This window comes from Spinacia oleracea, chromosome 2 (genome assembly GCF_020520425.1).
Source record: "Spinacia oleracea cultivar Varoflay chromosome 2, BTI_SOV_V1, whole genome shotgun sequence".
Classification (NCBI taxonomy): domain Eukaryota; kingdom Viridiplantae; phylum Streptophyta; class Magnoliopsida; order Caryophyllales; family Amaranthaceae; genus Spinacia; species Spinacia oleracea.
The window spans coordinates 7,712,495-7,726,261 of NC_079488.1; the positions used below are offsets into that span (position 1 = coordinate 7,712,495).

At 35.3% G+C, this 13,767-nt stretch overlaps 1 protein-coding gene across 2 annotated transcripts; it reads right to left on the reverse strand.

Annotated features, from left to right (window-relative positions):
• Nucleotides 1-4,337: 4,337 nt before the first annotated feature.
• LOC110805221 (putative transcription factor bHLH041) lies at nucleotides 4,338-13,295 on the reverse strand. 2 transcript variants are annotated; one of them, XM_056836447.1, is made up of 8 exons: nucleotides 12,681-12,701; nucleotides 12,264-12,383; nucleotides 11,781-11,881; nucleotides 11,569-11,583; nucleotides 11,357-11,419; nucleotides 9,514-10,362; nucleotides 8,270-8,677; nucleotides 4,338-4,835 (listed from the first exon to the last, which is right to left on the reverse strand). In XM_056836447.1, the coding sequence occupies exons 2-8, from the start codon at nucleotides 12,265-12,267 to the stop codon at nucleotides 4,767-4,769; spliced, it is 1,509 nt and encodes a 502-aa protein (XP_056692425.1). In that variant the 5' UTR covers nucleotides 12,268-12,383; nucleotides 12,681-12,701; the 3' UTR covers nucleotides 4,338-4,766. The 2 variants fall into 2 exon arrangements, with proteins under 2 accessions (XP_056692425.1, XP_021866520.1); XM_022010828.2 differs by having other exon boundaries at nucleotides 4,340-4,835; nucleotides 11,781-11,886; nucleotides 12,681-13,295.
• Between the last annotated feature and the right edge of the window lie 472 nt (nucleotides 13,296-13,767).

The following is a 13,767-nucleotide window of genomic DNA, read 5'->3' on the forward strand; positions in this document are numbered from 1 at the left end:
ATCGGACCGGATCGGTTTGGACCGGTGTAGCCCTATTTCTATATGTTTTTTATTTTTTCTAAAAGTATGGTAAAAAGAAAAAATATATATAAAAAACCAATGCTAAAGCCTTTTTTGGAAGCTAAAATAATATATATCACAACATAGTAATATTTACAACAGAGAATTAAAATTTTAAATAGTTTATATGATATTTTAGATTTTTAGTAAGGAAAATTGGTCCAGTCCAAAATCGGGTTTTGAACGGACCGGACCAAAGATCGAAAATTGATATTTCCTGAATCGGAGACTGAATTGATTGCCTTCGGTCCGGTCCGGCCGGTCCGGTTTGGGTCGGTCCGGTCCATTTTTTCGGTGCGGACCAACTTTTGCACATCCATTTTGTCCTCAATTAGCTAGCCTTTTAGGGGCGTTTGGTTTGGGGACTTCATCAAAGGGAAAGGGAATCAACTAGTATGATTCCCTTTGTTGTTGTTTGTTAAGCATGTTTTGTCATTCCCTTTACCCTTCTTTCTGATTCACTTACCCCATAAATCCTCTACATTGTAGCCCCACGCCCAGGTATTTCAACTCCCATTCCTCCCTCACCACCCAAAGTCGTTGACCACCATTGACCAACATTATAACACAACCACCACCATTTGAACCATCTTCACTGTCGACCCACCCACCTACCTTCTCCCTCGCCGCACCGCTGCTTATCCCTCCACCTCGCACCCACCTGATACCACCCCTCACCACCACGCAACCACCCCTCACCACCACACAACCACCCTTGTCACACTAGATGTCGCCCGAAACTCCACCCCAACCACCAACCGCCACACATCGCCCACCAAAAAAACTCCACCCACCGTCCAAATACCCGAAACCATGAAATATTACCTTTCTATTTTAATCGTGGCTTTAAATCGTCAAATTCGACTGTCGAATGTGGTCGAATTTGACCATTAAAACCTCAAATTAGTAGAGAGAAATAAAGGGAAAGGCGGTGCCGCGGTGGTGAAGAAGGGAAGGCGGCACGATGGTGAAGAAGGGGAAGGCGGCGCGAAGGTGAAGAAGGGGAAGGTCGTGCCGCGTGGGTGAATATGGGGAAGGAGGCGGCGCTGCGAGGGTGAAGATGGGAAAGGCGGCGAGAGAAGAAGGCGACGAGAGAAGAAGGCGACTGTCTCATGTAGTGGAGCAGAAAGAAAGAGATGTAATAAGGAGTTTAGAATGAAAATAACCCAAACAACTTTTTATATCAAAGGGATTTATTCCCATTCTCTTTCTTTTACCTTCTTGATTCCATTTCCTTTACCCCCATGTGAACCAAATGACCCCTTGATTTGCTTTTCAGTTAAGGTTAACGGTGGCCTTAATTAGAAAAATTCAAATAGAGAACTTCTAAGCTTTTTCTCCGTACTTATTAATGTTGTTGTGACCCGGCCGATGTTTCTACACTCAAGATACCTATCAAATCAAATACTACCTCTGTTCCTAAATGCTCTTCTCATTTTACTTTATCACTTTTGCTAATGCGCGTTTTCGTTAATATCTGTAATTGACGTGTTATTAAAAATTATAAAATGTTCATATTGTTAAAGTGCTCATTTAGACAAATCAAACAAGATCTTTTTTTTTCCCCTTATATTAATAATAATTTAAAAGAATATTTCCTTTGTAAATAGTTTTAAGATTTCAAATGAGAATAACAATAAGGATCGGAGGGAGTACTTCGTATCAATTTACCCGAATAGTATACTACTCACTCAACTTCAACCAAATTTCTTTTTTTTTCTTTTTCTTCTAACAGCTAGATAAACATAGGAGTATTGCATGACATCACTCATAGCCAATTGAGTCCGGATCCTCTAGAGTTTTAATAAAACTCAACAAAATAGAGTTGTATCTAAACCATACATTTTAAAATCATAGCTCGTATTAATGAGAAGGATAAATCGGGAGTTGGATATTGATGAGAAAAAATAAGGGAGATTTTGGAAAGAAAATATATGAGCCATTTCATTCAATGGTTGATACGTGTAGAGTTATTTTAGAAATTTAGAGGATGCAAAACCTAGCGAATTATGATTTGAACTAAATTCATGCCAGTAAAATTAAATGTAAACTACTCGTTCATTACCTCTAAAATCCGAATATTGTCAAATATGTCTGTTTCTTCCCCAAAAGTGGAAGTTGTTGGAATGGTTAACAAGTACTCTATATATCCGTCTCCTTTTGTTTGTCCATAGTTAAAATTCATTTTATTAAGAATTATAAATGTGCACATAGGTTAGTAAAGTTGTCCTACGAGAAAAGAAATATAGATAGAACATGTGGGAATTTCAAGGTATGTAGCAATCTTAAAGAGTCAGTCCAAAAAGGAAAAGATAATTCGTGTAAGATCGCCTTATCGAAAAGACCGCTTTGGTTTCTTAACTAATAGGTCCCATTGCTTAACTAATTAGTTCAATTGCTTAACTTATTGGTTTTAATACTTAACTAATTGATTCCATTGCTTGACTAATTGATTTCATTACTCAACTTAGAAGACACTAAGATCGCTTTATATAAAAATCTGTAAAAGGAAATTGGGCAAACAAAGAGTAACGAGGGAGTAGTAAACTACTCATTTACCCTTTGGGAGTAAGATGTTGAAGTTCCACGTTAGCAATGAGTTGGTGGATGACTTGTAACAACCGTAGAAGGAAAACGCTTTGGGAGGTTGTGTCACTTAATTGTGTGGACATAATAATTAAATCTGAAAAGTAACGAGGTTTGAACAATCTTTCTTTCAAGTTTGAATTGACTCGATTTCTTTGGTGGATTTTCCCGCCCCCAAAACCCAATTGCCAGTCTATTTGGGCAACACTCATATTTCAATCGGATGGGCCCTTTAATTAGTTAATTGAAGTATATAATATTTACGTTGAATCTTGTTAGATTTGGTAGAATAGAAAACACGAAATGAGTTCACTACTTACATGCTGGAAGAGAATTCATAGTAAAATCAAGCGATTTTCGGTAAAAAACGTTAAATGATGTCAAAATTCCGGACAACCTAGCCTTCTATCTCTTCTCTCTTAGCTTTTAGGGTTTATCAAAATTAGGGTTTTTAAGGGTCACTATAGCCAAATGTTTTGGAAATTTGGTTATTTTCAACTCGTTCTCTCTAATTTTGTTTTGTTTTTTTTGTATAAAACTACATATTTTCACTGTAGTAGGTACCCCTGTGGTGGGATTGATTCTAGCTAAGTTTTGTGTGTATAGTTTAGTTCAAATTGTTTCTTTGGTAAAGATTTGTGCGGGATTGAAGATGAGGTCATCTTTCGACTACAATCAGACGAATTAGGCGGAAATCATATTTGTCACGGCTACAACGAATCTATAGACCCCCTCGTAAAAGAAGGCTATAAATCACAACGATATAAAAGAGGGTGTACAATTTTTTTGATATACAACGATCGTAGCTATGGTGAAAGAAAGTTTTTATTTGATTCGATTGTTATGTATTTATTTGGATTCAAATCTTTATGTAAATGTTGTATGAATTTTTATGAATTAATTAATTTGATTAAAAAAAAAAGTCAAAATTCCGGAAATATGCCAATCTTTTCAAAAATTCCAATTGGACTGTCCACGTCACCAACACTTTACAACTTATTTTTCCGTGGTTTTTTTTTTAGATAAAACAACCATTCCAGTTGGCGATTTCATAGAGAAACAAACCTCCAACTGAAATGGCGGTTTGGTAGTCTGGTCGAAAAATAAAGAAAACCCAATAAATCATCAATGAAAGAGAAAAATCTGATCAGAGACAAAATTTAATTAAAAATTTATTAGCGAATCAGTGGATCCAAGTTGATATTGCAGCAACCATGACAACAACATCTATAGATGGCCAATGAGGCGGGTAGGGTGGGTTATGGGTAGACCTGTCAAAAATCGACCCGACCCGAAAATCGACCCGAACCCGACCCGAAAATACTGGGTCCTGAACAAGATTTTGTGACTCGTAACCCGATTTTATCCGAACCCGAGCAACCCGAAAAGTAATGGGTCAAAACCCGACCGAACCCGTTTTGGACCCGACCGATTGAAAATCATTGTATTTATACTAAAAAATGAGATTATGAGAAAATTTAAGCATAATAAGCACGTTGTTTTTACTGTTGTTGTGTGTAATATAATTTTATTTATACTTATACGTCATTTTATAGTTGAATTTGACTAAATATAAACTTGTGTAGGAAAATTTGTTAATTTCTGCTAATACTTTCTATATTTATCACCTAAATTAATGAAAATATAATGCGCGTTTTAAAATCTCTCAACCCGTTGGGTCGACCCGAACCCGAAAGTTCTGGGTCTTGAACAAACATTTGTAAACCCGAACCCAAAAATGACCGACCCGATTCAACCCGAACCCGAAAATAATTTTTTACAACCCGACCCGACCGACCCGTTTGACAGGTCTAGTTATGGGTGTGTTTGATGGGTCGGAAGTAGGGATAGTTGACACACGTTCCGCAGATGAAGTCAGGGTAAGTAGGGTAATGGGCTCCTAATACAAGATTGTTACATCCCCTAAAAAAATAAAAAATTGTTACATGTTAAATTACAATGAATATCTGGTGCATTCAAACGTATTCATGATACATGTGTGTGCTTATGGTGACTTGTATATCGTATAAAATCTTCTGTCCGATAATTTGTATTGAACGGGTACACAAACTTTGATGTATGTAGCAATCAATCAAATGCACAAGTGATTCTCAATAATGTCAAGAAACCAAATCAGCAAGAAGTCTTCGGATTGATTCAGTGAAAGAAGATTCATCCCATTTGTTTCCCTACAAAAAACAAGTAATCTTGTTAACTATTAGTAAATTTGCAAATCCATGCAACTAATTCAAGTATTGAAAACATCACATGACATGCATGAATTAGAGGACAAAAACTATAGTTTCCGGTCATAATCAGGTGCGTGGCAATGTAAATAGGGGCCCTGTGCGATTTCATATAATTGGGGCCCTTTTTTTATTGACCGTAATACTTGATATATATAATGTTTCAAATTACAATACATACATAAATTAAACATTATATACTCCGTAACCAACATATTCACTAAAAAAGATAACCTTCTTTCATGTTCTGACACAAACTCATCTACGAAAACTTTCAACTTCATTTTCTTTTAAAATGTCATTGTCAATTGATATCAGAGCGAACCCATTTAGCCTTTACGACATAGTTCAAATAAAATAAAATTTCTCAAATTACTAGAATAACAATTCAAATATTCTCAAATAGAATATAATGAACAAAATAAATTTAAACTTCGTATATTTTAGATTAAACATTGAGTTTGTTGATTTAGAGTTTTGAATTTGAGAAATTAAACATTTAATGTTGAGAGAACTATGGAAGCATATATATGGCATTGAAATGAGGCAAAATAGATGTTGGAAGAGGAGAGATAGAAACGTTCTAAATTTGGCTAGGTGTAATTAATACCCTTGCCCCTTGTGTACAACACATTAGTTCTTTACCATCACTCTGTCAACCATTCTATGAGACTAAGATAAACTTAAATCGCATTTATCCAATTTTTGGGGGCCCTTTTTTTGGGGGGCCCTGTGCCGTCGCCCCGGTCGCACCGCCCCAGCGCCGGCCCTGGTCATAATTGGTGTCAAGATTGAAGCCATACAAGACTTTTGTAGTAATTTTTTTAAAAAATCGAGAAATGAGAAATGAGTAACAAATTGGGTAAGTGACGTTTATAGTAATTCTTTGTCAAACCTAATGAAATTAACTAAAAAAATATGGAAAATTTTGGGTACAAATATTTTATGAAATTATACTGTTTAATTATTACAAGTTAGCTGTTTCTCTTCACCTTATTCTTATTGCTTATTTGATTAGATCAGAAAAATCAGACCAGACTAAATCAAAAAAACCAAAAAATTAATACTCATAAAAAATAATCAGACCATAACATAAAATGGAAAAATTAGATCAGCGAAAAGAACAAGGCCTTCGTGGGAAAAAATCATGTTTGGTTCCTTTAAAGAAACATGTCAAGGGAGAGAAAGAGTGAAAGAGATAGACTATTATAACACCATTTCTCAACCCCATGACTTACAAAGTGTATGATGCACGAATTGTATATAATTTAAAACGATATCAACTAGTTTTACCGAACATCTTGCATAATATACATTGATTAACGATTCCGCACGAACGAAGTGACATTTTATGAACATGCATTATAAGAATTTGTATCTTTAATGACAACCTAATTACGACGGGTCAAAAATCCCGTCACAAAAACCTTTTGCGACGGGGCTAATAACCAAACAAAGACGGGAACAACCGTCGCAAATGTCTTTTACGACGGGTTAACGACGGGATTTTACCTTAACGACGGGTTAACGACGGGATTTTACCTTAACGACGGATTAACGACGGGATTCTACCTTAACGACGGCCTCCTTTTATGACGAGTTCACGACAGAAAATCCCGTCATTAATCAACGATTATTCGCCTTTAGCGACGGAATTTCCCGTCGTTAATGGTACAATTTCTTGTAGTGATAAAGGTGAACTTAATCCAAAAAAATTCCTTCAATTCAGTCTAGGCAATTAGACCTCCTCCGCCCCCTCTGAAGACTAAGTCAAGTAAAAATGATTTGTTCAATTCAACCACATAGTTTAATAAACACACATTAATTAAGATATTAATTAATGTTTAGTATGCAAATCAAAGAACACACCTTCAACTAACACCTTGCCACAAGTATATTATAAGTGTGTTCAAATTGTTGAAAGCTGTTATTCCGGACTTCTAAATGCACTTTATTGTGTACATATTATATTGCCAACTTGACACTTCGATCAACAACATTTGTAATTTTTAAGGTATATCACTCGATAATTCAGACTGTAATTAATCAACTCTGTAATCGAATTGGGTTTCTAACACTCAAAAATGTCGTTACGTTTCTACTACTTAACACTCAAAAATCGGGATCTTATCCTAAAAGAATTTGTATCTTTAACGATAATCTAATTACAACGGGTCAAAAATCCTGTCGTAAAAGCCTTTTACGACGGGGCTAACAATCAAGCAAAGACGGGAACAACCGTCGCAAATGTCTTTTATGACGGGTTAACAATGAGATTTTTCATTAACGACGACCCCCTTTTATGACGGGTTCGCGATCAAAAATCCCGTTATTAATCAACGATTATTGACCTTTAGCGATGAGATTTTTCCCGTCGTTAATAGTACAATTTTTTGTAGGTTAAGTTGGAACAACTCCCTTACTGACTAATACAAACACTTGTTGATTAGACTTTTGTATTCATATAATGTACGGAGTACATAACAATGGAACGAACTCCTTTAACAATTACTTCCGTAGTACTATGTAGATTATAATGTAGTGTTAGCTAGAGCAACGTTACTGGAGTATAAGTGTAAGATTTCCACATCTTTTTATTAATTTTTAATTTCTCCGATTTTTATCAAGACCATTTTAGATTTACCAAAAAGTTTCACTTCACCCCCTCATACTCATTTAAGACTTGTGAAAAGAATAAAAAAAAACAATAATTGAGATAGAGTTTGCTGCTTAATCGTCTGAAATAGAGTCTTGATATTCCAAGACTTTTGCTCAGACTTTATCATACTCACTCACTTAATACTCAATGAGAATTTTACTCATATATTGAGTATTAAGTGAGTGAGTATGAGAATTTTATTCATTGAGTATTAAGTGAGTATGAGGTACTATCTTAATACTCAATGAGAATTTACTCATACTTTTACTTAGACTAGCGCTAATCTTGCTCTTAGTATATTGCTTTTTCTGTCCCTAAATAATTTTTATTTTCTTCACTTTGTCGGATCTTGATTTACATTATTAATAAAGTTGCAACACAAAGAAATTTAACCCACTACATCAACTTGCAACAAGTTCTCACATAGGTATTTGATAAAGTACATCAATTATACAATAAGGGTCAAAACACCCCTTTAAAAGGGTGTTCATATTACTTATATTGCACGAAGTATTATAGAGGCATCTATTCTAGACTTCTAGAAACATTCAAACCATATACTACAAAAAAAGTGCAATTTGTATTATACTGCCAACTTGATACATAAATTAAACACTAAATATATATATGTTCCATTATAATAATAATAAAGTGCATGCATGCAAACAAAAACAAAACCTTAGGTTAATATAAACGTCAATTATGAGTACGTACGTACCTCAATTTTCAGTCTAAATGTGACCCAATTTGTAGGAACTTGACCTTGATGAGTTTGAGCTTCCATTGATATAATACTTGCTTCTTTAACTTGCTTAAGAAATTCTAATATTCTTATAACCAAATCTGGGACTTGAGTTTCTGTCCTCAATATTATTTGTAAGTCTAACATTCTTGCTCCTGATGTTGTTGTTGATTCTGATGAGTCCGCCGGTGTAACCTTGACCGATAATCTTTCGTTGTTCGTTGAGACGTCGTCTACACCACCACTTGTAGTTGTTGTTACTCGCCGCCTCGTCGCGAGTTGTGCCTCCATGAGTTGGTGGTTCCTTTTGTTAAGCTCTGAGAGTTGATCTTTTAAAGAGCTTAAATACTCCTTTGTTGTTCTTAACACTGATGCTTTGTCTTTCTGCAGTTCAGATTTTTGACATTACTTACTGTTGTAGAGAATCTTTTAAATTCTATCCAATGTATAAGAAAAAAACATATTCACGCGGGATTTTGTTTGATTCATCTCGATGATTACTTTGAAAATATCAAAAAGATTATAATTTTTTTTTAATATTGTATAATTAGAGATAAAAATTATATAAAATGTGTATTAACAAACGTAAAAAATAAAAAATAAAAAACTGCAACATCATTATGAAACGGAGGATAAGATTTTAATTTATAGTATATTGAACTCTTAATGAATAATGCTCTTAATTAATTTAACAAGCTTAAATTTATGATAATCTTGATTCATTAATAGTCCATATGTTTCAATATTGTTAAACATCTAGACTTAACCTATGCACCAAAACATGCATGGAATTTAGGATGCATATATTTAATTGACCTGGTTTTCACTTATCTGAACTTATTTTAGTGGTAAATAGAACACGGGTAGCCCTTAATAACCGAAAGATGAATGGTTGCGAGTTTTCGAGTGAAAATTAGTGAAGAAGAACTATGAAGAAGAACTAAAATAAGAAGAAAAATGTGCATGCCTAGCTAGCTTGTTACTCCCCCCGTATTTTTTTTGCCATTAGAAAAACCACCACTATCTCTCGATCACATGCTATCATGCACTATCATGGTCTCCGTTGTTGTTTTACTTGATAAGTATATAAATTAACAACTTTTCAGACTACTTACACCATTTAATAATAATTTTGTACGGGTATCTTAAAACTATGTGTCTATGCAAGTGATGCATTTAAAAAGAAAAACCGAAAAGGAGTAGTATGTTGCAACACATACCTTGGTGCCTTGAGGGAGCAAGGATCTTAAAGCTTGGAAGCTCTCATTGATTTTCTCTCTCCTTTTCCTCTCAGATATCATATGGTGCAACTGATTGCTACTAGGGCGGCTTGGCCCTTGCAAAGAAAGCTCTTGTATCCTCCTAAAATTGATCTCTCTATAGAAAGCAAGGGCACGTTTCAACAACGTCTGCCTTCTGAAATCAAACCTCTTTAACTGACTCGAACTCGAACTCGTCCCTGAACCTGAACCTGAACCTGAACCTGAACCTGAACCTGAAGGATGAAAACTTCCAAAGGCGCTCGCCTTTCGCCTTACTTGATAACCATAAGGACAAGAACTTGTCTCGCCACCAGTTGAAGATGTAGAAGGAGATGACAGGATTGCCAGATACGCCTTCGTTAAGGCAGCGTCAGTGGTTTCTATAGTAGGGAAAGGAACGTTTTGGAGCAAAGGGTGATGATGAAGATGTGTGACACCAATAGATGCAGTAGTAGTAGCAGGGCTCGACTGTGTTTCCCTAATAGCAACATTAGTAGTTGTTGCTGTCATGGTAACAACAACAGGGATCGACTGTGTTTCCCTAATAGCAGCATTAGTAGTTGCTGCTGTCATTGTAACAGCAGTAGGGATCGACTGTGTTTCCCTAATAGCAGCAGGATGTTCAGGTTGTTGAAGATGGAAGGTGGAAGAGCCGCCTCCAGTGAAGTTGTAAAAGAGTGAGGTGTACTCAGGACTATCCATGGACTGCGATGAAGAAGGTGATGGCTTGCAATTGCTTTGTTGATCGATCGTTGGTCTCGGAAAATCCATTGATGGAAATAGGTTTTGCATCTTCTTCTCCAAGTTCTTCAACAACAAAATTCAACATGTTAATTAGCTAAAAGTCATACACATAAATATCACATATACATATGCATGTAATTAAGAATAGTAAGATTGTAAAGTAGCCTAGTTTTACAAAAAAACAAGTATTTTTTATACAACAAGTTTTTCAACCAGAATCATTTAGGAATTAACTGCAGGGTGACTTTGCACTATCAGAAATTGTACTATTAACGATGAGAAATTCCGTCGCTAAAGGCCAATAATTGTTGATTAACGACGAGATTTTCCGTCGCGAACCCGTTATAAAAGGGGCCCGTCGTTAACCCGTCATAAAAGACATTTGCGACGGTTGATCCCGTCTTTGTTGGGTTGTTATCCCCGTCGTTATTAGGTTGTCATAAAAGACCTAAATTCTTGTAGTGTTCGCTTTGTTCTTTTCACCTTATTCTTATTGTTTATTAAACTAGAACAGACCAGAAAAATCAAAAAGCATTCACATAAAATAATCAGATCTAAAATTAGACCAAATCAAGTGAAGAGAACAAGTCCTGATACTCAGTTACTACCACCTGTGTATTTTTTAAAATTTTATTTTTATTTTTTATGTGTACTTACTACACCTGGTTATCGGGCGGGGCGGGTCAGGGTCGGTGCGGGTCAAAAGAGGGTCGGGTATTGAAAGGGTCATTTTTAGCGGGTCGATAATGGACCGGTCAAAAGCGGGTCGCGGGTCAATAGCGGGTCATTAGTGGGCGGGTCAATAAACGAGCAATGAAAAATGAAAAACAAAAGAGCCATGTGCAAGTACAAGTAAATACGAAGCTATACACGTAATTTTTTGTATCATTACTATTTTAATTTTCAAAATAATTGTAGTATAAGTTTGACCCTATAATGACCCTGTCCAATAAAAGCCTTGTCCAATAAGAGCCCTGCCCAATAAAAGCCCTATTAACTTGACCCTATCCCTATATCCATTGGACTACCCTGTCCAATAACCAGGTCTAGTACTTACTTGTTGTATACTGGACATGCCGAGTTCAATCTCACCTTGCTCGCAACCTATGAATACCGCAGTCTGCATGCATTAAATCAAAGTTCTTCCATAAGCTCGATCAGTACCAAAAAAAAAAAGAAAAAAGAAAAAAACACAAATTGAGGTTCATATTGTTCATCAGAAAATAATGCTAGCTGTGATTATCCCATTTAATTCCTGCAACAACGAACCTTAATCTTTGCTTCCTGCAATATGTATAAAACATTAAGGAAATCAGTTACTCCGTACTAACTAACACTATTTAATTAAACTATAAAGGGAGACCTGAAACCTATCGTACACAGACCCTCTGTCTTGACCACTAGACCAAAACATCATTGATATTTAAATTTTATTTATTACATTACACGGTTTGGTGTTAATAGAACTCTATGATCATTACCTGGTAGAAGTGACGCTGTGATTCGATTGTCGCGAGCCGTTGAAGATCTAGCTCCTGCAGCTCTAAATAGGGGTTTGTGTCTCTGAATGCAAGTCCTGGGACTAGACTGCATAAAAATTATAAGAAGTTGATATTCTGAAAATATATATACTTAAACCAATATGACAAGATCTTACGTGATAACGTTTATACTTTGAACACATATTACAAGACATAAAGAACTTTCAGGAATAGAGTATAACATTTTGAACTGTATTGGATGAAAAGAAGCAATGAGCATACTCATTTGCAACAGACTACATAAAAATCATAAAAGGTTGATATTTTGAAAGTAGATAACGAGATCAATCTAACAAGATCATACATAATAACGTTTATACTTTGGACATGTATATATTCCACGAAGTAAAGATCGAACTTTCAGAAACGGAGTTAGTATACGTTCTTGAACTGTATTGGATGAAAAAGAAGCAATGAACATACTCATTCCCAACAGGAAAAACAGATAGTTTGTACTCGTCGAAGAGTCGTCGAGGAATCGATACTCCTCTAGTCGAAGAACTCGCCTCTTCTAGGAAGTGTCCTTCTTCACAGTACAAAAAACTGTCCATCCAAATTAACAACAGATCAGACAATATACAAAAACTGATGTCGAAAACTACAAAATAAAGGGTGCGTTCTATTCAACTGATTTCACTTATTTTTCTGGAAATTATCTGAATTTATTAGAACTTGTCAATAGTTATGTTAATTATAAAGTATAGTTGATAAACCCTTCATTTTTCTAAACTTATCTTAAATGAATTTATCTGAACTTTTCAAAACTTATCTTTCTTGAAATAAGTGGAAATAAAGTGAATAGAACAGAAACTTATGCAAGAATATATATACGTTACTTACTTGAGATCAGGTGAGTAGGACCAAAGGCACACGTAAGAGGCAGCAAAGGAGTGCATTATACTATGGAGATAGCTAACTCGGTCACCATTACCGAGTCGGAATACCGAGTCCATCCGAGTGAGAACAACGTACAACGTTTTTGCATAATTGTGTGATGTATATATATGCAGGAAAACTTAATTTCAGCAGGTCGTACGTTGTTATAAACAACTATTTATGGAAAGAATTGAAGAATACTCTTTCTTACCTGTACTACTTAATAAAGGGGCCGGGCCGGGCCGGGCAGTGTGGGTTTATGTTTGGTAATGAAAATTCTATGGAAAGAGATGATATGTTTTGAAAAGTATACTAGCTCGCGATCTTCTGTAAACATAAATTTCTAGTGTGAATAAATAAATGATTGGCGAAAAATATACACAATATTTTCACAATGGGAAATATAAAGGGATTAATTATTAATAATCACTAGTACTATTGTATTTTAGGTAAAAATGATTTCCCAACAAATGAAAACACATTGAAAACTTTTCAAAATTATGTGAAAAGGAATACTTTGAAAGTTCTTGATCAAAAGAACTTCAATATGAAATTGTTTTTGTTTTGTTTTGAGATTAATGAAATAAAAGGGGAGTAGGATTAATTAGTTGGAAAGATGGATGAGAGAGAAAAATATATAGAGGGAGAGCAGCCATAGAAAGGAGTAGTAGAAAAGTCAAAGTGGTCAAAGTCTTTGTTTAGAGAGGAATTTTGAAATGGGTCAAGGTAGGAAGGCATAGTTGCACTATTTTTGTCTACTTAAATTCACCTTTTTTTTTTTTTCTTTTTTAAAGAATTTTCTTTTTCATTTGTTTAATTGATTAATGGTATCGTGTCATAGTTCCTACCTAGGGTGTTTACAAATTCGGACCGGATCGAATACCAAAATTTCGATAATTCAAGATATGTAGATCGATCCGGTTATGCTTGGACCCGACTTCGACGGGATCAGAAAAATGAATCCAAATCCCGGACCGGACCAAGCGAAAGCTCTTGCTAACATGGTTGTTAGAAGCTTACATGACCTAAAAAAGATTTCAGTAGCGCCTTT

Coding starts and splice junctions, on each gene's coding strand:
- LOC110805221 (XM_022010828.2), bottom strand. CDS start 12,793: ATGGACTCGGTATTCCGACTCGGTAATGGTGACCGAGTTAGCTATCTC. Junction 10,363..11,356: donor GCATGTCCAGTATACAACAA/GTAAGTACTAGA, acceptor TTGTTGTTGAAG/AACTTGGAGAAGAAGATGCA. Junction 8,678..9,513: donor TGCTCCCTCAAGGCACCAAG/GTATGTGTTGCA, acceptor TCTGAACTGCAG/AAAGACAAAGCATCAGTGTT.